General features: G+C 47.4%; 2 protein-coding genes across 10 annotated transcripts in view; one reads left to right on the top strand and one right to left on the bottom strand.

The window, feature by feature from the left end:
• The first annotated feature begins 1,570 nt into the window (after window positions 1–1,570).
• Window positions 1,571–10,765, top strand: PRKAB1 (protein kinase AMP-activated non-catalytic subunit beta 1). Of its 2 annotated transcripts, none has more exons than XM_075110276.1 (8): window positions 1,571–1,660; window positions 2,950–3,124; window positions 3,995–4,161; window positions 5,886–5,979; window positions 7,000–7,114; window positions 8,369–8,502; window positions 9,003–9,071; window positions 9,154–10,765. In XM_075110276.1, the coding sequence occupies exons 2-8, from the start codon at window positions 2,960–2,962 to the stop codon at window positions 9,229–9,231; spliced, it is 822 nt and encodes a 273-aa protein (XP_074966377.1). In that variant the 5' UTR covers window positions 1,571–1,660; window positions 2,950–2,959; the 3' UTR covers window positions 9,232–10,765. The 2 variants fall into 2 exon arrangements, with proteins under 2 accessions (XP_074966377.1, XP_074966378.1); XM_075110277.1 differs by lacking the exon at window positions 1,571–1,660 and adding an exon at window positions 1,724–1,742.
• A 3,760-nt stretch (window positions 10,766–14,525) lies between these two features.
• CIT (citron rho-interacting serine/threonine kinase) overlaps window positions 14,526–22,936 on the bottom strand; it is a 72,920-nt gene continuing 64,509 nt past the window's right edge. For 5 of the 8 annotated variants that reach the window (XM_075110243.1, XM_075110241.1, XM_075110247.1 and 2 more), the window contains 8 exons: window positions 22,149–22,241; window positions 20,317–20,425; window positions 20,061–20,189; window positions 19,140–19,220; window positions 18,445–18,523; window positions 18,146–18,328; window positions 16,989–17,322; window positions 14,526–16,488 (listed from right to left, as the gene is read on the bottom strand). In XM_075110243.1, coding sequence (XP_074966344.1) covers window positions 16,465–16,488; window positions 16,989–17,322; window positions 18,146–18,328; window positions 18,445–18,523; window positions 19,140–19,220; window positions 20,061–20,189; window positions 20,317–20,425; window positions 22,149–22,241 — 1,032 coding nt within the window. In that variant the 3' untranslated portion in view covers window positions 14,526–16,464. The remainder of the gene's footprint in view (window positions 16,489–16,988; window positions 17,323–18,145; window positions 18,329–18,444; window positions 18,524–19,139; window positions 19,221–20,060; window positions 20,190–20,316; window positions 20,426–22,148; window positions 22,242–22,936) is intronic. The other 3 variants (XM_075110245.1, XM_075110246.1, XM_075110249.1) reach the window with 1 other exon arrangement.

Here is a 22,936-nt window from a genome sequence, read left to right as displayed (position 1 = left end):
TGCACTACACCCCCGTCATGACTGGCAGTGAGGGAAGACAAGAATCAGGGTTGAAGAGAAAGCAGTTTGGGGGAAAAGAGGGAGGAGAAGGCAGGGACAGTGAAGCCCAACCACCAAGAGGCTGAGATGTCTGTGTCCATTGTTTCCATCCTGGCCACAGGCCAGTAACTCCCAAAGGTTTTGGGATGTAGCATACCACGGATGGATGGTTCATCTCTGCGTAGGGAGGAACCATCACATTTTAGTACCAGAACTTTAAATTCAATAACACTTGGACCTACCATAGACTAGCTGCTACAGCCTCGTGAGCTACTAGCAGTCCTTACCCTGTGGTTTATTACCTATCTGTGGTTCTTAGAAGTAACAACCATTGCAAAGAAGTGAGGATGGGTCCCAAAGTGAGTCTGGAAGGCTGTTGTGCCTATCATCACACTGGTCCTGCTGGCCAAGCAATGGACAAGGCACGGCAGCGTGTATCTCCAAACAATGCGGCAGACGGTTCTGCAGACGTGACCAGCACACGCAGAGGCGCGTGCATTGCTGCTGGCCAAAAAAGAACTGGGGAGAACAAAACAATGGGGTTTGGAGACAGTTTAGGAGTGCTAAGTTGTGTGAAATATCAAAATAACAACAGCTGCATTTTATAGCAGTGTAACTCTTGCGAGGGCTGGGGAGGAGCTGCCCCCACACGTTCCCTTCACCCCGCTCTGGCCGGCTGTCCCGTGCCGAGGTATTCTACCCGTGAAAGACAGACTAGGAGCAGCTGTTCCTCAAAATGTGCTGTGGGAGCCAGCCGTGCACTTGTGATTAGGCACAGACAATCCGTCTATCCCGGTGGAATTCTTCCCACAGCATAACAGCGTGCCACAAGGATACACTTCGATTTGGTAGGAATCCTTCCGTCTGCTTGCAGGTTGCTTCGACTGGTTGAGAAAAAACCAACGCTTTCCTCGCGAAGAGAACTGCCGAGCCAGGAACCTGCAGGCCTCGCAACTTCTGCCTGTTAGAAAAGTAGAAAGACAGCAACAGCTGATGAAAAGCAGAGGGTAAAATGAGATAGTGTAATTGGAAATGCTTGGAGAAATATGTTAGAGAACTATATGAGCGTAATTTAATTTGGGAAACATCTATCAGTTAAGGACTTAAATTTCCATCTGTGCTTCCTCAGAGGAAATAGAGCCATGTTGATGGTTTCCCAGCCTGCTGTGACCACCATGGTCAGCATCCCTGCAGCTGGCTCTCGCTCCCGTCTCACAAAGAGAAGAAATGCAGTTACTGCCTCGTTGCAGCATCCCGGCACTCCCTCATCTGCAATTCTCCCTCAGATCCAAAGCCTCCTCTCTTGGTGACCTGGAGAAAAGAGCTCCGAGGGGCAGGCGAAGGGCCTTCGCGCCCTGCTGCCGACCTCACGCCTAAGGCACCGGTGTAGCAGTTGCATTCCGTAGGTGCGGGGCAGCCCTGGTGGGACAGCGGGCCCGGAGCCGGGTGCCCGGGGGAGCCTTCCCGGCCCCGCGGCGCCGGTAACGGGCCTTGCCCGCCGCCCTCGGAACCTGCGCGCGGGGCTCGGGTTCTGCCCGGGGGCGGCCGCCCGGGCACACGCGCGGGCGGAAGCGGAAGCGGCGCGGCGGCGGCGGGACGGCGGCGGGCTCTGGAGCGGGCGGTGGGTTCCTGGGCCGGGCCGGGCCGGGCCGGGAGCTCCGGGGCACCCGGCCGGGCGGGGGCCGGGGCCGCTACGGTGGGCGGTGAGGCCGCGGCGGGTGTGTGTGCGGAGCCCCTCGGCTGCAAGGCCCGGGTTTCGCCGGAGCGAGCGGTCCCGGTGCCCTGGGGCTCTGCGGGGGAGCCGTGCCGTGTGCCGATGGTGCCCGGGGCGGGAGGTGAAACACCCGGGCGTGGCTGGTGGTGGGAGCTTCGGGGCCGTTCGGCTTCATTCGGGCCTTCCCAAAAGTCCACCTCGCAGGATCGGTACCTATAGAAGGCAGGGAACGCTCAAAGCTGTTGCGGTTTCACGTAGCCAGATAACGTTCGTGTGTATACCCATGTCTTTAGCCGCTTATTTACTTCAGTCACGCACCCTGAGACCGGTTTCGGGCCGTGACTGAGCGGAGACCTCTGCAGTTGAAAGCTGGGAAACGTCCGTAACTTGAGCTTGCAGGAAACCAGGCAGCGTCCCGGCCGCGCGCCCGCGTCCCCTGCGCGCCCCGCGAGGCCCCGTTCGCGCGGTTCCCCGCGGCGCCCCCGGCCCCCCCGAGCTGCCGCCCTTCACCTCTCAGCGAGGTGTTGGCACGCGCACCCAGCCTCGTCCCTTCTCCCTGTGGATGCGGCCGCAGCGGCTGTGGGGCGGGAGGAAGTGGGGGGTGTGCCTTGTCCAGCGGGCTGCTGCCCCTCCAGGAGGGAAGCGTGGGCTGGAGGAGGCCTCCAGGGGAGCGGGAGCAGGACCGTGCTGTGCGTGCTTCAGAGCCGCAGCCAGCCGCTGTGAGCCTCCGCAGCAGGTTCCCGCCTGAGAGAGACAACTTTGCTTTCTAGTGAAGTCATATTTCTACGGGGCTGTTTTTGAAGCATTCTGACAGAACGTTCTACTCATGTTTCAACTGGTGTGGTGGAACATTACATGCGTGGCTATTCAGAAGACAGAAGAACAAGTACTTAGCTTGGGAAGCCAATACCAGTGTGCTGCAGTGACAGATACCTGTTTTAGAGTAGCCAAGTCTTGCAGGAATGCTAGGATATTGAACAGTAGCACATTATCAAGAATAGCTAAAACTTCTCATTTAGCGTCTTTGTTTTGACCATGATGTAATTGTAAGGTGCTTGCGCTTTGGGTTAGTCAAGTTTCTTAGGCTCTTCAGCTCAGAAGCAGAGCCCAGGTCTACTGGTGAGCCTGCTCTCCTGCCTACTGGTGTTCTGGCTTCAAACGTACACGTGCTAATCTGGCTTTTCCGCCTCTTTTAGACCCATAAAAATGGGGAACACAAGCAGCGAGCGAGCTGGATTGGAGCGTCATGGACATAAGGCGTCCCGAGGCGACAGCTCAGGAGGAGCAATCAGTACAAAAGAGAGTGATAGACCAAAAATCTTAATGGACAGTCCTGAAGATGCAGACTTGTTCCATTCGGAGGAAATGAAGGTATTGCTGGTTTGTTCTTGTCTTCTAACAGTGTTAGCTTTGGGAATGCTGTCCAGCTGCGGTATTGTTAGCAACTCCAGTAATTCTGTCCTTGAGTTTACACACACAACTATCTCCCTTGCTGCCCACGCAAAGGAGATATTGCATTGATGTTCAAGAAAATCTGAGTGTAACATCATGTTTTCCAGCAACACTTAATTATAAAAAACTAAAATGCAACAGGCTCAAAGCTCTGAGTACAGTGCCCCAGCTTCCTTCGGATCTTCCAGTCACCAGCGATGTGTCACCTCTCTGTTATTTTCCATATTGAAAGATCTGTTAATTGGGTTTTTTGCACAGTATTAGATGGATTGTTAGGAATATCTTGCCATGTATTGTGTTTCATAAGAATATTTAACAGAAAATTACACTTAGATTTTGACCGTTGGACAGAGCTGTTCCCTATAGACAACTCATAATCTTTCTGCCAACTACAAATTTTATGCCTATGATATTTGTATAATCTAACTGCTTCTTAAGTGTATTTCTTCTTAATTATTTTTCTCCCTCTTCTTATATCTGTGTGTTTTGAAAACTTGTGAGCTCAAGTAATTTCTTTTTAACCTATTCTAGGCTGGAGGGAGAGGAATTATTTTGCCTTCCACTCTTTCGGCAAATTTGGAAGGCTTTAACGTCTTTGCAGAATTTGTGCAAATAAATTTGTGAACAGCATCTAGAAATGCAGAGTTCCTAATCTCCCTCTGGCAAAAACTGCTTGTAGACTTGTACCTCGAAGAATAGTGCCTGAGCGCAAAAATGCCTTCAGTAAAATATAGATTGTCTAAGTCTGCTGGGAAAGAATTCCTTTCAGTTAAGACCTTGTGCTTGTAGGCTCCACTGGAGAAAGAAGAATTCCTAGCTTGGCAACAAGATCTGGAAGTGAATGACAAAACTCCCACTCAAGCTCGACCAACAGTCTTTCGCTGGACCGGAGGAGGGAAGGAAGTTTATTTATCTGGGTCCTTCAACAACTGGAGCAAAATTCCTCTGACGAGGAGGTAATAAACTGCTGCTGCTACATTGGTGATATTGCCTGTGGACTGGCAATGCTTAGTGCAGTGAGAAGGGTGGTCAGTCGATAAGATTGGTATCGCACTTGGATTTACCACTTTCCTGCTTCTCTCCTCAAGCCCTTGATGAGAATCTGACTTTTTGATTCTTGGATGGCACAGGAGGAAAGTTGAGCTGTGTGTCAATTTTGAAGGAGCGATTTGCTCCCTAGGCACTGTGCAGGAGTGACCCAAACCAGTCCTTGTTGTGTAGTCTGCTAGCTGGGGTGTCGCAGGTGAAGTGAAGTTGGTTTTAAGCATAGTGTCTCTGATGGCAGATGTATTTTCTTGCCATATCACTGGCTTCTGCCCAGGTCAAAGGGTCCAAATTCTGCTTAGGAAACTCTGAGCCTGGGATACCTGCTGGTAAGCTACATGAACGAGAGAATAAATCTGTGTTAAGGTACCAAGTGCTTTTTCCTGCCAGAGAGCCCTGGAGCTCTCCTTAATTCTGTACCTGAGTAAGTATTTAATTGAAATCAATGTTTTTTCAAAAATGTAAGTAAGTGTAAGAGTCTGAATTTAAATGTTTATCCGAGCCCTGTTGTCTGTCAGCAATGACATATCCATGAAAGATTAGTCTCCTGCCAGTTTCTGGTGTTTCTCATCTCAGTGAGTGGCTACCTGCATTGTCATTGCTGCAGAAGCATCTTAATTTCTTAGGAAGCTTAAGAGAGGAGCATAGTGGCCTGATGAAATGGTATGGGAGGATTCTTCTGTGCGTGAGCAATGTGAAATAAATTGTCAAGATAGGAGCTGGAAGAAAGGCCAGTGGAACATCAGTATTACTGTCATACTCTAAGTAGAAAGCCTGGGAGATGGGAAATGGTGAAATGAATCTGGAAGAAGGCCAAAAATGTCCATTACATAAAAAAAGACAGTTTTGTCTCTTGTCAGATTAGGTAGTCTGGGAAAGAAGGTATTTGGACCTCTTTAGAGGCTGGATATAACTGTGTTACTGAATGAAATATGCTCAAGCAGAAGAGTTCATTATTCCAAGCTGAAATTTCAAATCTAGCTCCGTGGTGGTACGCTTGCGCTCCTTACCTGAGAAGTAGAGAGAGATGCTGGTATTGCATGGCCTGTTTGAATTGTTTGCATAAAATGAACTGTTCCTCAGCTTTTTTGAGATGCTGGTGAAGACTTCCGAAGAATCAGGAAGTTCACAGCACAGGAGTATCAAAATTACAGAGCAGCAGCTATTCAGGCCCAAAGTAACTCAGAAGTATTGAGTTGCTGCTTTCATCTTCTAGTCGCTGTTCATTTATTTCATAGGCATTTGTGAAATGCAATTTATGATGGCAAATTGTGAAAGGCAAGGAAATACGAGTAAGCGGATCTTGTTCCATCAGCGGGAGTCTTGCAGATAAAATGAGGTTTAACGTACTAATGAGTAACGTGAAGATGTGAGGATGACTTTACAAAAGCTCAGTGCCAATTCCTTGATGCCAGGAATGTGATACTAGATGTGTCGGGATTTACTGTCACAGAAGAAATGATCATTAACGTTAGCCTTAGTTTGATTGCATGAGCTTCTCTTACATGTGGCGCTGCCTTTTTAAGTTGTTGCATGTTAAGGAGGCTTGTATTCTGTGTTACAGTGTTTGTCACAGTTTATAGGTTGACACACTCTTTAGAATATTTCAGGGTTGATTGTTTGTCTGAAATTCTAGTCACAACAACTTTGTGGCAATCCTGGACCTGCCAGAAGGAGAGCACCAGTACAAGTTCTTTGTGGATGGGCAGTGGACGCACGATCCTTCAGAGGTAATGTTTTCTTCGGCTCACCGTGTGTAGTCATTGAGGCACCTGAAGATGGGAGACTGGCTGGTTTCTTTACCAGTAGCTGGCCTTTTCAGAGAGAAGGTGTTGCTTACCACAGAAACTGACTTCTTAAGCTGGTGAGAGAGAGATTTCTGATCCCAGCTGGCCTTGGTGGCAGCATCAGACTGACAGCCTCAAAGGACAGGAGATTTTGTAACAAATGGGGACCAGATCTCTTGTGTATTGGTTTATAAGAGACGGTGAGCTTTTCTTGTCTAGTGCCAAACTGTCTTTTAAAGCACTGTAGCATCGCTGACATCCCAAATCTCTCTCTGCTCTGCTTGCTCTCTGTGCCAGAATGTTGCTATTGCTGCTCTAGGTACGTTCATAGTCCGGTAATTGTGCCAAAATCTACCAGGCCTTTTCCTCCTCCTCTGCTATGAAATGAGCTTTAACCCTGGCCTGCCCAGCAGTCCCTACCTGCTTCAGAACTAATCATTCACAGTTGCTGGTTCCAGTCTTCTCGCTGTCTTGGCAAACCTCGCAGAGCCTTGCAGAATTTACCTTGCAGTAAGTTTAGCTCTTAGAACCCTCTGCCCTGGATTCTAGTCTTAGCTTTAGTAGTAAACCAGCAATACCAACCATACCCTGTCCTACATCAGGCCATGCAGATCTTAGCCTGGCTCTGAAAGCCCAGTAGAAGCTAAAAGTAAAGCTTAGCTCCTTGCATCCTCACTGTTAACTTTAGCCTAAACCTGATCCTAGTCTTTTCTGTAGCCCAAGAATTTATCAAGTGCTGTGGGCCTAGCAGGTTCAGCTGACGTGCATCCCCCCCAGTCCTAAATCCTGCCCTTGCCCTTAACCTAACACTATCTGAGAAATTATGAGCTCTTTTCATATCTGGTGCTAGCATATTTTAAAAGCAATCTATCTTGTTCTTGGTAATCCTGATTGTGTGGTTTTGAGAATCTAATAGCCCTGCAAGCTTTTTTATTCTGAGTTTTGTGTCTTGTTTCTTCCCAGCCAGTAGTAACCAGCCAGCTAGGTACCGTCAACAACATCATACAGGTGAAGAAAACTGACTTTGAAGTATTCGATGCTTTGATGGTGGATTCCCAGAAATGTTCAGACATGTCTGGTATGAGCATACTGGTAATTTTATGTCACACTTCTTAGAGCTGTTAAAAATTCCATCTTCCTTTTTATGTGGAGTTAAAGCTCCAGCATAGATTAATCTCCACTTTTGTCAGACCCTGTGAACGTGTGCAGGAATCAGAAATGCACAGAGGAAGAATGTGGAATGCGTAAAGGAGGAAGCCTCTGACAGAGCGACCCAGGTCACTGTAGAGCTGATTAGGAGGAAGTGATGAGTGCTTCATAGCTCTGTTTGCCTGTGCGATGTGAAATGGCTGGTTTTGGGGTGCTCGGTGGTGGATCAGTCTCTGCCTTACAACATCAAACCCATGTTGCCAGCTTAAGCTGCTCCTAATACCGCCTTTCTCTGCTAAGGAGATGGGCTGAGGAGGTTGGAATTTGCACATGAAGAGGTACAAATTAAGTGTATCTTAGTGGTGCTAACACAGGCACAGGAATATGTCATATCCTCTCAGTATAAATGATCTGTATCCCAGAATAATACAAAGATGCTATTTTTGCCATAAGTTTCATACTCTAGTGTAATAGAAGAGAGGTAAGATTTAGCTTGAGTCATCTCTCAGATCAGCCTTGCCACCTGTTCCTTATAGACCTTTGTAGGGACAGAGACCATGATTGAAATAGTACCTGAAATCCTCCTTCAGACCTGTCCTTTGACTCTGAGGCAGAAGGTGCATTTGGTTGGTTTTTGCTGTGTGCCACTTTCCCCTGGACAAAGCTTTTTTGGAGAAGTATGATTTGTGAGACTTGGACAGTGTAAGAAGCGAGGAGGAGGTTCTAGTAGATGCTTCCCCCCACGTGCTGTAACAGCCTTTCCTTGTATTGCTTTTGACTCTGAAGAGCTCCTTCTATGCGCGTACCATGTTTTTAGCACTTCCCTTGGAAGTAACGTTGCGGAGCAATGTTTACTGTTAAGTGTTTGCTGGAGAAATGCTGGGCAGAGATGGCAGCGAAGCTCTGGAGTGCAGCAGGGCCTTCAGAACTCCGCCTCCCACATCTTCACAGCAAGCTTCAAGTCAGACAGACTTTGGACATCTTAAATCCCTTCTGGGGCGGTGACTGATCCTCTGGCACTGCATCAGCTGCTGCAGCTCTTGTACTTACATGCCATTCATTTCTTTTGGCCACGTATTCCTGGATGTGAAAATTGACTTGGAATACCGGTAAAAACATACCTCTAGAGAGCAGATATTCATACAGACTATTTAATAATAAATATTTAACATCTCTCTGGCAGAGTTGTCAAGTTCACCCCCAGGACCGTACCACCAGGAGCCCTATGCTTTTAAAGCAGAGGAGCGCTTTAAATCACCACCCATTCTTCCCCCCCACCTGTTGCAGGTCATCCTGAATAAGGACACGGGCATTTCTGTGAGTACATTAGTTTGTTTTGCTGAATAAGGGCCTTGAGGGTGTGAACAGATGGGGAAAATCTGGGGACAGGCAAGGGAAAAACCTTCGAATAGTTGCTGTGTTGGTGAATTCCTTATTACATGTGTCCAGATGGATCTATCTGAAGTTATTTTTCTACTTCAGTCTCTTCAAAATTGCACAGAGAACTAGATTGCTATTTTACTCCCAGAAACCCTGATCTTCCCACTGCAACACTATTCAAATGTCAGAAGCACGTAAAAAATAATTGAGAACTGAGGTCTGTTTCAGCATCGCAGTGAGGATGCAGAGGGTTTCACCCTCGAGGGATCCGGGGTTGTTCTGAAACTTTGTCTGCGTTTGTTGATGGACGCGGCATAAGAAGCAGTGTGATGAGTTTGAGGGTACGGCTAGTTACAGACAGTGTTGATCACCCATCAGCTGTGAGGAGTAAACTGAGAGTTCTGTTTTCCCGCTGTCTCGCTTTCTTTTTTCCCCAGTGTGATCCTGCTCTGCTCCCGGAACCCAACCATGTCATGTTGAACCACCTCTACGCACTTTCTATCAAGGTGAGAGGCCAGGGCATGTTCTTCACGCTTGCAGCTTTTAGGTAACCGTGTAACGTGCTCACTTGTTTTCCGTCTCCTGTAGGATGGAGTGATGGTGCTTAGTGCTACACATCGTTACAAGAAGAAATACGTGACTACTTTGCTGTACAAGCCAATATGAACATCACAGTGGTTTGTGACCAATTGTTCTGGGCCAGTGCAGTCTCAGAAAAAAATTTGCCTTTTAACCAAATGTACTCCTGCTCTGTGCTGTAGCAAATGAACTCTGATTTCACATTGTTTCTGAGACTTCCAAGTTCTCCTATATTGGCCTTATTTTCCTACTTCAACCTTGGAAGTTCTCAGAGATGGCAGCTTCGTGGCAACTAGACCAATAGCAAGGGTGTCAGTGCCCATTGTCAGCTCAGTTAAAAAAACACTGATTTAATTAGGCTGAAAAATGTGAGGGCAGCAACAGATTAAAGACTTTTAGCGGTGAGGCAGACCATAAGAAACGAACAAGCCAGCCTGAAGTCTAGAAAGTTCAGGATTCTTGTGGAATCTTACTTGACCTCAGCGCTCAGCAAAAGCAAGCCCACTACTGCTTTGTAACTCATCAAACGCAATTATTTCAGTAGCAAGTTCCAAACTTTGATGATCTTTTTGTAGCGGCCTCTTAGGCAAAAATGAGCGGCACAATCACAGACAAGCTCATTTTTATTTTACCGTAGACTGGGGCACGCTGTTTCTGCTGTCAATAGCTCTGTGGTTTTTCTCTTTGTGAGAACGGAAATACATCTTTTCCCCTGTGGAATTTCTGGTAAAGACAATTGTTTTTAATGGCTGGAGTTTTTCTGGATTTACGATTTCTAAATCGTAAATGCGTCTTGAAGTAATCTGGTTTTTTAAACCGATTTCTCTTGCTGTCGCTGATAAGGACTTCCTTAAGCCGGGAGAGGTAGCGATGCGTTCAGATTAGGGATTAGTTCTTCAGTAACAGCCTGAAGGTGGCTGTAAGTCACCTGTATCGCAGTGGCCAAACTTGCCCCCGGTGTAAGCGGTTGGAGCGTTCTTCTGTGCCCGGGGCTCGAGCCAGGCCTCCGCTCCAGGTTGCAGCGTTGACCATGGGTGTAGAATCCCTGGTGCTGCCACCAGGGCCGTGGGGGCCTCTGCAACTCTTTATTCTGTTTATGTTTTCTAAGTGATTATAGTAAAGCCAGGTTGCCTGTACTTGGTACTCGCCGCCTGTTTTATCCCAAAAACAAATGCAACATTAATGCAAAACTGCCTGCCAGCGTGCCTCGGGCCTGCCCTGGAGCAACCAGCTCAGGAGGTGACGCGCCAGGCCCGTCCCGCTCTTTGATTTTTGGCGCCTGAGCGTGCCGGTGACTGTGCCAATGATAACCAGCCGCCGCCCGCCTCGGCGAGGAGCATCTCGCACGAACCTGTAAGGAGTTTGAGTGGGGGACAAAAGCTGCAGCAACCAGCGTTGGGTGGAACCAGCCACAGCGGAAGGGTGGTTTGCCACCCTCGGATCTGTTCACTAGCCTTGTTGCAGTATCCTGAGTAGCTCCGTAGATCTGGGTATAGTGCAATGGTTTTCTGAAAACTCTTTCTTTGTTCTGTGCTGCGGATAGTATTTGCTGTTCTGGAATACGGAATTGCTTTTGTTTTCAGCCTCTTTAGAAACAAATAAAACATTTTCAAGAAAAGTGGGTGACTTTGTCATTTTCTTCCCATCTTTGCCAGCCTCAGCTGCCTTGAGTTGTTACTCTTTTTTAATAACCTGTGATTGCCTGACTGCAGTTTTATGCCTTGGTGGAACGTGCAAGCTTTGCATTCATAGATGCAGTTCGGAACACTTTGTCCACCTGTAGTTAATCAGTGAAGAAGGCGAGGGAGATGTTAGTGCGTATTTGTGGTGTAAAGTGTACAGGAAGAACAAGAGTCCAATTACTTAACAAGCTCCAGGGCTCAGTTCCTTAGGGCTGACAAAGTTGGTATTGCCCTTACCCTCCCCTCAGCTCCTCTCTGTTCCAGCAGCCACTCTTCAAGCAGACCTTTTTTCCCCCAAGCCTTTCTCCTTGGCAGCGTGTAATTGCAGGTCGGATGTGTTTTGTGGTGTCACATTGGAGGAGGCTGGGCGGGAGAGCCACAACCCTCTAAGCGTTATTAGCACTGGAAGAAGCTGGCCTGTGGGGCGGTCGGGGAGGAGGCTGGGGCAGGCGTGCTCAGCGCTAGCACCGGCAGAGCAGCAGGTACTGCTGGTGTGCTCCGCCAGGCGGGGGCGGAGGGTCCTTTTAGCTTGAGCTGGGCTTACATCAGGGCGTTAAAAAAATAATGTCAAGAGCAGACAAGGGAGCGCAGGTTGGCAGAGTTCCAGTTCACTCGTGTAACAGGATTACCTTTTGTTGAAATGTAAACTCAGTGAAAAATGCCTAGATGTTTGAACGCTGGTAGGCAAATGTGTGACCACAGCCATTCCTTGTCCGGTCCCTGCCATAGAGAAACCTGATGCTTAAATAATATGAAATAGTGATGTTAAATGACGATTTCCCCTTCCATAGCGCTGTCGGCACGTGTGCCAGGGCCCGATGCCTTGCAGGGCAATGGTGCTGCAGCAAAGAGCGTGGTGGGCGCTCCTGTGCCGCGTTGGCACGATAAATGGGGTTGTGGTCTGTTACCAGAGCTGTTCAGTGCCCGGGCGGCTCAGGACAGGCCACGTGCGGTGCTGGCCCGGGTGAGCCCTGGTCCCGGGCTGTGCGCGGGCCGGTGGTGGGGTAGGTGCCGCAGCGGGGGCGCGGGCGCCGCGGGCCGAGGCACCGCAACTAAATGCTGCTGGCGGGGCTGCGCCGAGTCCTGCAGGGTGCCCGACACAGGGCACGTGCTGTGGAAGCAAAGGCCGTGACGGCGTTTTCGCAGCCTGTGTTGGCGCCTGGTTGGGAGGCTGCGTGGCAGCAGCGGCGGGGCAAGTGGCGGCAGGAACGTTTCAGCTGTGCTCGAAGCTGAGTAGATGTGAGCACATGGCGGCAGCCAGACATCGTGCCGCGTCCCCTTAAACGCGTTTACTGCCAGCAGGGCAATGATACCACACGGTTCTTATTTGAATGACCTAGAATTATTTTTTTTGCTAGAAGCGCTTACATGCAGCTTGGGGGGGGGGGGGGGGGGGCGGGGGGGGGGGGGGGGTTTGGTTTTTTTAATTGCTAAACAAATTTTTTCACAAGCCAAAGACTAAAGGAGCAGCACCTTTGAGAAGTGGAGCCCGGAAAGGGAGATGAAAGTGTGCAAGGCTTATGGACTTGAGCTCACTTGTTCTTGCTAAGCTTTGTAGATTTTTTGTTTTACTTCCCAATTCTGTATAGGCATGACACCGCAGGCTTTTCATCACTGTTGCTACAGTGGCGCCACAGGACAGAACCAGCTATTTAATTGAAAGTTTTTTGTTTAGTTTCTTTTTTTCCTTGTGAGTTGCAGCCCATAGTGAGGGCTCAGATGCTAACGCGCACTTGGCACAGGGTGGGCTGCAGCTGGCACTGCGCCAGTAGCTTGTGCAGCCCCCCCCCCAAAAAAAAAAAAAAAAAAAAAAAAAAAGAAAAAGGCTTTGTTTGTGTGCCTCAGCCGCCAGGGTGAGGGGCCCAGGCCTTGTGCCCAGCAAGTGGCCCGGCACCACACCTGCGGGCTCACACGGGCAGGGCTGTGCCGGCCCCGGGCCTTGCTCTGCGGCTTGGGGTGAGGGTGCTGCCGGAGGCTGGTGCTCCCCGGCACCTGTGGCCTGGCCTAACGCCCCCAGGAGCCGCAGCCTTCCTCCGGGCATGCCTCTGCACCCCTCAGCCCCCCGAGCCCCTGTGGGCAGAGGGCCGGCGCCTGGCAGGGCGTGGGGCTGGCGCAGGGCGAGGAAGGCCAGTGCGTTTGGTTTGTCACGGTAGGGTGGGTTTGGTGTCTTTTTAATTTTTTTTTTTTTCTAGGTTGTTTTGTGCTTGCCAGGTGAATGAATTAGCTTAATCACGCTGCGGTCCCGTGTTGTGATGGGATGAATCAAATCCCTCCAAAGGCAGAAGCTGGATCAAGAGCTGGATTTATTAGCTCACTTACATTCCACACCCACAGCTCACAGGCTGCGCCGTTATGGATATTCTTGGATGTTGCTAGGAGAGCGCTTTTTTTTTTTTTAATTTATTTAAGGTCGAGGCAGAGCCTTTTGTTACAGTCATTTTTGGGACCCTTGGGTAAGCTGGCCCACGCTGCGGCAGCGCTAACACGAGCTCCCTGCCCTCCCCGACCCCTAACTTCCAGCACAGCCTGGGGTGGCCGCACTGACAGTGGATTTGTGCAGGGTTCTTGGGAATCAAAAGGCTCAATAAATACTTTCTTTTTTTTTTTACTCCACCAGTTTCTGGATTATTTTAGTTTTGTTACAATTCTGATCATGCATCATAGGACTGCAACAATGAGCTTTAAATAAGTATTCTTTGTGCACAGTAAAATAGAAATAAAGGAACATTTAACAAGTTAGCATTTCATCATTATACATCAGATGGTAGGCACAATAGATAAATCAAGCAGCTTGGTTTTTATGTAGAGCACTTTCATGAAGAATGTCATGTAGACCAAAATGTAAGAGGAGCTATTAGTAACCCGCCCACACACCCTCCAACAAGCCCTTTATTGGGGGTAGGGGGCGGGTATGTGCACAAAACCAAAAACACTGAACAGTAGGAGGACAAATTAAGTTACTGTAGGCAGCAGTGTGAATATTAAAAACCTCTTCCTGTGAAAGAATACTTCAGACCCTGTAAAAACTGGTTCAGTTAAAAATAGATGTATTTACATTTAAGTCTGATCTAGCAAGTTTTCCCAGCAGGTGTAAGAGATGTACAGTAACTGCAGGTCGTACTCAATCTGACTTGATCAGTGAATGTTTTGTTGTGGGTTTTTTTTTTTACAGTTGCAGCTATTAGGCCTTAAAGCACCAGCATATTACAGCGGTGGGATGAGTAAGTATCTCCGTCTGCTTTGCTACCAGTACGGCTGCCGGGATAAATCCCAAACCTGTCGTTAGATCACACTCTTGTTAATTAAGATGTTTTTTTTACCCAGCTCGAGAGGTGCGGGTCATTTACCAGGGCAAGATTGCTTTCCCAGGTACTCACACGTGTCTTACCTCCGCCCCAGCACTGGTTAAGTACGTGAGGGCAGAATTTAGCTGTCGGTGTTTGCAGCTGGCTGCTGCTATAGTAAACTATTTGGACAAATGCACCTGTTTTAGTTCATACGAAGATGCTTGCGTTTTGGGAAGCCACTTACGCTACTTGTTCAGGGAATAACGACTACTAAAATACTAAATATTGTCAAGGTTAGCTCTTTGGTAAGCTTTGACGCCTATAGGTTAACGCAGCCTCTAATGCTGGGCGCAATGGTAGGATGGCTCAGTGTTACTCTACGGAGAAGGAAGCGTTCATTTCACCATGCCAGTCAAGATAGTTATTTGTTTTATTTGGTTATTGTTCAACAACAAAGTTCAATACTTTCCAGGTGGAGCGTTGAACTGTCCCTCTGGTTCCCTCCCTTGTCAATAATAAAAAGGTAATGAAGAAAAATCCTGTACTTTGAGAGACCTAAAACCTCATTTATGCTAACAAGCTTCAATTGCAATTTAATGTTACAATTATTTCTTCATGGGAGTGAGGAGGACTAAGCTGAGGCCCCTCCAGCATCTGAAGATGGCTGTCCACAACCACCATTAAAACAAAAAGCTAGTGTTGAAAAACGCACAGTTTACAATAAAAAAGTAGAAACCAATTCAATTCCCTTTTGTTACGAATATAAAGTTTCTTGTAAATATGTACAGTCCTTTGAGCTATTTCTATAGCAGGAAGCATTTCACGAACAAGACACAAAGATATACACTTTCAGGACTCGACAAGCCCCTTTCTGAGGTCTTGAAGATCTTCCATGAGATGCAAAGATTTAAAGACTGATCTCAGCGACCTTTCGAAATATCCAGACCAGGAGACAAAAACTTTCAGCAAGTTTCCTGCCAAATCATCTGATCTAAAATAACCCAACAGACAAGAGAACGGAATACGATATTCATGAAACTCGCCAAAGGACACTGACAAGGCATTTGGATTCTTATGGGTTTCCAGGACAGGTTAGCACAGGCTCGCAAGGGACTAGCAGAGGTTTAAGAGTGTGGCCAAGGGAAGATTGGATGCAGTTTTGCTCTTTCCAGTTGTAAAGAACATGGTTGTTCACTTAGAATGATGCTTTCGCAGATTGAATGGTCAAAACCTGCTTTGAAAATCATTTGCTCTCTGCTTCATGTTCACAGCAAAAGAGAATAGAAAGCAATAAATGGGTCGAGGTTAGATACGCAGAAGCCAAGGCAAAGGTGCTCGCTGTGAGTGTCCTCTTGTGCCGTGACATTTGGTTCTTATTGTACGACAAGGCACAGATCACGGGAAGCGCCAGCCCTGGGCTGCGCGTCCCCCTGGGGAGTGTGGGACCGTCAGGACTACGGTGGCGTTTCTGAAGGGACCGTGTTCACTGCTGAGAGCAGAACCCAGGCGTGACTGTGAGTCTTGTCATACAATAAGGCTTGTTAACTCTTCGTTGCCAAATTTCCAGAGTAATTAACAATTATTTTGCAGCGTAATCTAAAGGTTTCAGTTAATTTACAAGTGAGGTGCAATACACTACTCAGCAAAGCAACCTAAAAGGAGAGAGCAGCCAGTGATGGTGCAGCAGCATGCAGTGAACTGTCATGCAGAAGACCTGAATAAAGTCTTACACCCCAGTAGCTTATAGGTAATGCACTTTGTCTCAGGGCCGGGCACACGGGATCATTTAAAGCAGGGTTCTTCCCTCCCCATCAGAGCTGCTCTAGAGCAATTTTAGTGAGAACAAAATAACTTTCAGAAGTGGCATGTGAACAGACTAAGCGGAAGTCATTTTTCTGGTGTTCTGTAGAGAATATCCAATCACCCCTATTGAGAGACTCGCTCACCTCGGCCCTTCTGTTTCCAGGGCATCAGGAATTCCCACCATGTCTCAGAACTACGCCCAGTTATCTGCTTAAGGGGTGCTAACCACATTAAAGACCTGGGGTGGGACTCTAGTCCCGTTTAATTTCCTTGATGAACTCCTAGGGACTAAAGTGAATACAAAAAGTTCATGAACTGCTTGAAAGGGTAACAGTAGTACAAAGTGCAAAAACAGGAGTGCAGGGAAGTGCAGAGAAATTAACTGAGATGCGAACAATCTTCAGAAGCGTCACGTCTCCCGAGGCAGAGCTAGCTTTGGCCCAGGAATGGTTTCGGCAGCTGGGCAGCAGACATATGGAGTGCATATACTCAGTATATTTCCATTTTTTTCCTGCAGGTCAAGATGAGTAACTTCGTCTAGCTGAGACTTACACTGAAGACTGGTCCCAGACCTGGCAGGGAAATAAAACAACAGTTACAGGTTGCACATATTTTTCTCACATACGCACAGGTGCCAGCAGCAGTACATCACCTAACTGCTGCTGCTGCTCCCGCTGAGCAAGTGCCATATCCCTGCTTGCTTCTAGGTGGCAGAATTCTGACAAAGGCAAGTACTATCAGCATCGCTCAGAATGCAGCAGCCTCCCATGGTCCTCTCTCCAGACATTGTTCCCCTTCAAGTCCTCCATCATTTCTGCTGGTAAATGCACCTTTGCTGTCGGATCTGGAGGACTTTAGTCTGTTCCAGAGTCCAGCTGCTTTTGCACTTACAGAACCAGCACAAGGGAAGGTGTTCACAGGGCCAGTGAGTTACACCACGTGTGCTCTGTTCTTCAATAGAGGTTGGGGGGGATGACATTTTAATTGCTCTTGTACTTTACAGTAGCACCAGCTCTTCTGTAGTACATGCCCTTCCCTGAGAACTGAAAAGTTCTGCAGGCTCCTGACTTACCTTATTGACTTGAGCAAGAGGAGTTCTGGCACCACTCACAGGGATTCGTCCTCGGCTGCTCTCTTCGAACAGTCTTCCAGGGGACCTTTCTCTGCGGGTGCTCAGAAGCCGGCCTGGAGATTTCTCCCTCTCCAGCGGTCGCCCAGGTGACTTGTCCCTCCGCAACTCTGTCCTTCCCTCGCGGTACCGATGTGGTGTGCTTGGTTCTCGAGGGTGGCTTGGACCTTCTGGTGGTCCTGGGCTTGACGCTACCCGCTTGGTTATGTGCTCGTTGTATGTGGGCGGACCTCTCTTGTTAGGGCTGCTGTCATTCAAAAATAATGGACGCGAACAGCTGAGCGACAAAAACCTCACGTTACATTTTCTTTTAGCAAAAAATGTAACTTTCCCCGAACGCCCAGCAGTGTTTAGGTGAAAAAGCATCAGACCTCCCTGAGCCCAGATGAAAAGCGCACAGATAGTTCGATAGCTGAGTACCCACTACATTCACCACACTAGTTAAGTGCCGTAATGAATTGCCAAGGTAAGCTGTGTCTCTGCAACAGGCCGGAGAACTACGCAGTTCTGGATACTGCACCAGCGTACTTTTTCATATAAAAGTACACTAAAATTTGATAGACGCCTCTTCACAGACAAAATTTCCAGTAGCTCCAGGATGTTCAGGCCAGGTTAGGAGGAGCTGCAAGCCTCAATTTCTCAACCCCAGTACTTATTCACCTGTCTGAAGTATCGCCGTTCTGCGGAACGGCCCCAGATCATATCCCAGCTGCCCGACGCTGCCCCCCGGGGCATGCTGTTGTCTAAGAGGAAGGGGCTCTCACTTTAGAGATCGTGACAGTCGATCGATGTTTAGTGTCCTATCAATAGCATCTAAGCTCGCCAAGCTTTGAAGTCACAGCTATATCGCAACATAAAAGTAAACCAGCTGGGGATCGCAAAGCATTTGTGGAGGAGATTTCCCACATTCTCCTACAGAGTTAATGTTTCTTTGCCTTCTGGCTTTTTACTCTTTGTTCTGTTCCAGCATGACAATAGCTGGCTAACGCCAGCCTCTGCGAATGGAACGAGGGCATCGACATTTGGGGGCGAAAAAGCCACCTGGAGCAAAGTTTGCTTACGAGTTGCACGAGGACCATAACGCACAGACTGCATCATACCTGCGTGTAGCAGAAGATCCTCTGTGGTGCTGCTCATTGTTGGTCTCCTTCACTAGATTGCCCTTACAGCAAATCACTCTTAATTTGTCTTGGTAGGAGGAGGCCAAGTAGATAGCTCCAGATGAAATTGCGGGCCCTAGATACCGTGGATTTGGTATCTCCAAGTGGGCTCGTGCGGGAGTTCTGGGTAAAATTGCAGGAAAAAGTTCTTTACAATGACAGCACTGTACCTTTTCCAGGGAAGCACACATATTCTTGCAGCACATGCTGTTCAAAGTGATGAAAAGAGAACAACTTACCCTAGAGAAGCTCGTGCCTGAATCTCAATCACTTCAAGGGAATTGAAGTGGGTCACAAAGAGATAGGGCTCCCTGTAGGCTGAAGGAGCATCAAAGAGGGAGGAAAACCACAAAATTCTCTTATTAAAAATTTCTAAAAAGCATCAGTGAGCACAACAGAGCCTCACAGCCCCTTGGGAAAACTAAGGCAATATATTTTCTGTAATAAGACACAGACAATGTATCTAAACAGGGACATGCAAGTGTAAGGATTTGTTGCTTTGAAACTATCTGTATCTCAAAAATTTTTACTAACCAAAGTATCATGAAAAAGGCATTAAAGCCAGACTATTAAGTGAACGAAATCCCATTAGGTAGTGCGACAGGCCCGAGGGAACCACACTGATGTTATCTATTCTTGGCTATTTCGGAAACTACCAAGCATCATTAAAAATTCCACTAGCCAGTTCAATCTCGGTCAGGCTAGGAGCAGCAAGGAAATATAAAACTTTGGTTTAGTTTTCTTCAAATTGTTTACACTTCAGAAGGCTTGCCATTTGGATTTATAATGATATTAAATCCTATGAAAATCTCCATAATTTCCGGGAGAACTGGGAGAGGGAAGAGGAAATGGAGGCGCTGAGTGACGAACACCTGTCCCATGAGGGTGCTTCCCAGTTTCCATAATGGAGGGACCAACGTCCCTCAACACGTACCAAAAGCTAAGGGCAAGCGATTCCATTTCAGGTCATCCGTCCTACTGCGTCTTCCATAGGAATCCACAAAGACACCAAATTCTGCCAAGAAAAGTAACATCACGTCATCAGCATGTGCCTGGTTTTTATTCATTTCTTTTTGAATGGTCAAAGGCAACTGACCCTGGGCTTTTTCGCAGGGACGGGGTGCTTACTGCCTTGCAGAGCCTAGAGTGCCATGAATTACTCTGACACTGACTCGGCTGGATGCAGCGGTACTTTCAGTTCCAAAGGGTCCTGCACTTCTAGGTCTCTCTATACCAATTAAGGTAAGATGATTATTTAATCCACAGTTGGGAAGACTGAGACTCCTACTGCAACTCAGCCAAGATCACTGCCAATGGGCTTCTGAAGCCCTCCTGTGCATTTCCATGACACTGTCCTAGAGGGCCAACAAGAGCAGCTACACAAAAAATAACGCCGTCTTTTATTTAATCACGAGAAGATTAAAGTCTCGTCTGTCTGTATGGAAACCAGACAAGAATGCCAAAGTTTGAAAACCCCTTAACATTTTATCAGGATGATCAAACACCTGCTTGCACTTAACATCGACTCCAACCCCTTCCCTTCAGGCACAGAAGCCTACTCGTGGCAACCGATCCACAGGCACGGAAAACTTTTTAGCCAGAAGCAAGTGGCCAAAAGCAGCTCAGCAAGTGCTATTTTAGCACCAATGCCCTGTGCATCTTGCTGTTTAAACTACCAGCCATATCTCTTGCAGGGCTTTTAGATCCACAGTCTTCACCAAATCTTTGTTACCACGTTCTAGAAAGTCACCTCTGTTCAGCTTCCCATTACAACAGGACTTGGGTACCTCCTGACAGGTCACATACCAGAGAGCAGAGGCAGCGCTACGACCCCACAACCATGCAGCGCGCTTACCATGGAAACACAGCAGGTACTCCTCCCTCTGCCCCGTTGGGTTCACTTGGATGATACTGACTGGAAAACTGTTGGTGGAAGCAGCAAACACAGCGGAGGCCAAAGTATGGTCGTTTTTATCCAGAAACTCTGCAAAGAGAATGGAGAAAAACAGCCTGATCAGCACCAACCTTTTTTTTCCTAAACTGCTTTCGAAAAGCCCCACCAAAAGGGTCTGTGGAGCCACGTGGTGCGGTCCTGGGGAAGTGCCTCCTACCCTCCAGTGTATACTGCTTCATCTCAATTTCATAGAACTTGTTGGTTCCAATGATGATGCTGTAAGTGGTCAAATGGATGCAGCTGCAAGGCTCAGAGGTTTCAATCTCCTGGAAAAGAGCAGGAAAGTACAGACCAGTATTAGTTCACTAAAACAGTTTACAGATTTTTCTTATTCTGGAAGATGATATATTGCCACATTTACCCCTTTAAAAGGGAAAGACAGCAACCTCAAGGTCACTAACTGTCTCTCAAAAGCAAAGTGTCTCTGCTGTTAACACTTAGGACATCAGCTTGATGCTCCTTGAGCAAAAGGAAGACAAACACACACTCTTCCTTCCTTCTTCGCACAACCTAACACAGATACGTCGTCCGCCGGGATTTGCGTTGTGATCAAGCAGCTAGGATAGCGCTGCAGGCTGGCCTGACACAACACACAGATCCCCAGATCTTCTAAGGACAAGATTCCTTGCGTAATTCCTAGTTTATCTGGAAATTTAGTTGGCAGAACAGAAGAGCATATTCTGGGCTTGCTGCCATCTTGTTAGGATCTAAATTCAGTTGTCTGGAGAACCTGCCTTCTGAAACACGCCTTTACATGCTTTTACAAGCATTTGTCAAGGCTCTTGGCGCCGTGGAGGTGAACGGCAGCACAAGCAGAGGACAGTGACGCCACATCTTCAGGGTTTCCTGCCGGCTGCTGCTCCTCTGCAAGCAAGAGCTGATATCAGCTACAATGCTTTCAGGTGTTCCAAGGTTTGCTGGCATCCACATTGCTTGTGCCAAGATCTTCTCCATCAAACATGCCTTTACTTTCAAGGAGGTCGGCGTCTGAATTACTGTGCCGACTCTGCTTCTTACAGCAGTGCCAGTGTAGCACTCGGTGGGGATAAAAGCCTCAGTCAAGCTGTAAATTGAACCAGTGCCTTCAAAGGAACCTGCAGAAGCTCACAGGAATATGCAGTGTGACCTGAACATCCCTTAATTTGTGAATTGGAAAGGAGACGGGTTTCTGGGTACCGGCCCATTTTAAGGTGGGCAGTGTTTAAACTCTCTGTTCTGAGGAAAGATCCCTATTATTATTTTTTTTTCCTGGACGTGTACGAGCATATAAAAATGTATTTGTGACGTTTCACTGGACATGTCTTCGAGAGGAAGAGTGGGTTAGATGCTCGAGCATTACGTGCCTGCAACGGGCTGCGTGAAGAAGAGTTGCCACTGTTCTGCTCTTCGCACCCGCGCCTGGCAGAAGGAAGCGATGCGCGTACCGGGGCCGTACAGGGTTACGTCATGGGAGGGGTACACGCAGGGGTACACGTGTGAGATCCACGTCTTACTGCCTTGTTTGCTGGCCAGGAGAAAGTACACGTAAAGCAGGGTAAGCGTGGGAAACAGCTGCCTACCCTGTGATGGAATAATACCAAATACCCTTTGATGTTCGCTGGAACAGTAAAATTCAGATACCCGTTTCTTCCTTAATTGCAAAGAAGAGAGAAGTCATTTGTTATGGGTTTCTCCCAGGCCAACAGAGGTGAAGGAACACTGCTGGATAATTAAGAAAGCGGCCTATTTTTGGGTAAATAAGTGAGGGTATGATTAGAACAGAGTCCAGTGGCTCAAAAAAAATAATTTAAAAAAAATCACAGCTCTGTTCTGCATCTCTCACTACAGGAAATTGCTGCCTACTCCAATTTTAATCGGTGCGCGTTGCAATTTGCTGTCATTTTAGCTGACAAACGTGCCCACAAAAAGGTTTAAGATGCTTGCTCCAAAGCAGAGTCTTTGTGCAATATGTGAATTACCTTAGCTACTGAAGGAAATGTCTAAGCTTACCTTTCTGATACAGAACTTGCTCAAGCTCTCATTGTATCGCAGGACGACGACTTTACTGGGCATGGCTGCACAGATACAAAGGCCGTTCTCAACCTGTAAGGAAGATAACAAGCCTAGTTCAGGGCGGCGATACCGAGTAAATTCTAATGCTGAGCATGTGAAATGAATCCGAATACATCTTGCCATGAAAAGAACTTTGCAGAGATAAGCAAGTACATTTTTAATAGGGTAGTTATTGTGAATTAGTGAAATAATGAAAAGCCTCTTCGCATTCTCAAGAGAGATTGTGATTTTGGACTGCTTCTATGATTCCTTTTATACTTGAAAGAAGTCAATAAGAGGTTCAAAGGTTTTCCACAGAAAAATGTTTCATTAAAAGGGATAAGAAATTCACACAGGTTAGGTCTAATTTTTAAACCCCAAAACTGTTACCTTAAACGTCACTTTGAGATGACTGATGTTCAGTTTGTTATCAAAGTGGTCTGCAGAAGTAATTGTTAATGAGAATTTTTGCTGTGGCTAAACGTTCCATACTAAAACTGGGAATTAATGTAAATATCAAGCGTTATCAAATGACGCAAATGCCTGAGTAAATTTGCTAGCCTGGAAGGTATTACATGACATTCAAGGACAAACAGTGGATGGAATTCACTAATTATAAATCTCAAAATTGAAGTCAACTGCGAGGAGGCATATCCTCACATGTTACACTGTGCTACACTCTATTTCTTACTAGGTAGCAGTTTAGGCTATACTGTCATGTCATCCTGACTGAATTTATTCATATT

Source organism: Phalacrocorax aristotelis, chromosome 15 (assembly GCF_949628215.1).
Source record: "Phalacrocorax aristotelis chromosome 15, bGulAri2.1, whole genome shotgun sequence".
Lineage (NCBI taxonomy): Eukaryota > Metazoa > Chordata > Aves > Suliformes > Phalacrocoracidae > Phalacrocorax > Phalacrocorax aristotelis.
The sequence above is the reverse complement of the archived record's forward strand: the minus strand, read 5'-3'. Positions and strand labels throughout refer to the sequence as shown.

Bases quoted from the DNA above. Each gene is read 5' to 3' on its own strand.
- PRKAB1 (XM_075110276.1), top strand. From the start codon at position 2,960: ATGGGGAACACAAGCAGCGAGCGAGCTGGATTGGAGCGTCATGGACAT. The intron at 4,162-5,885 runs GTAATAAACTGC...CTGAAATTCTAG, and splicing joins AAAATTCCTCTGACGAGGAG to TCACAACAACTTTGTGGCAA. The intron at 7,115-8,368 runs GTATGAGCATAC...TCTCTCTGGCAG, and splicing joins GAAATGTTCAGACATGTCTG to AGTTGTCAAGTTCACCCCCA.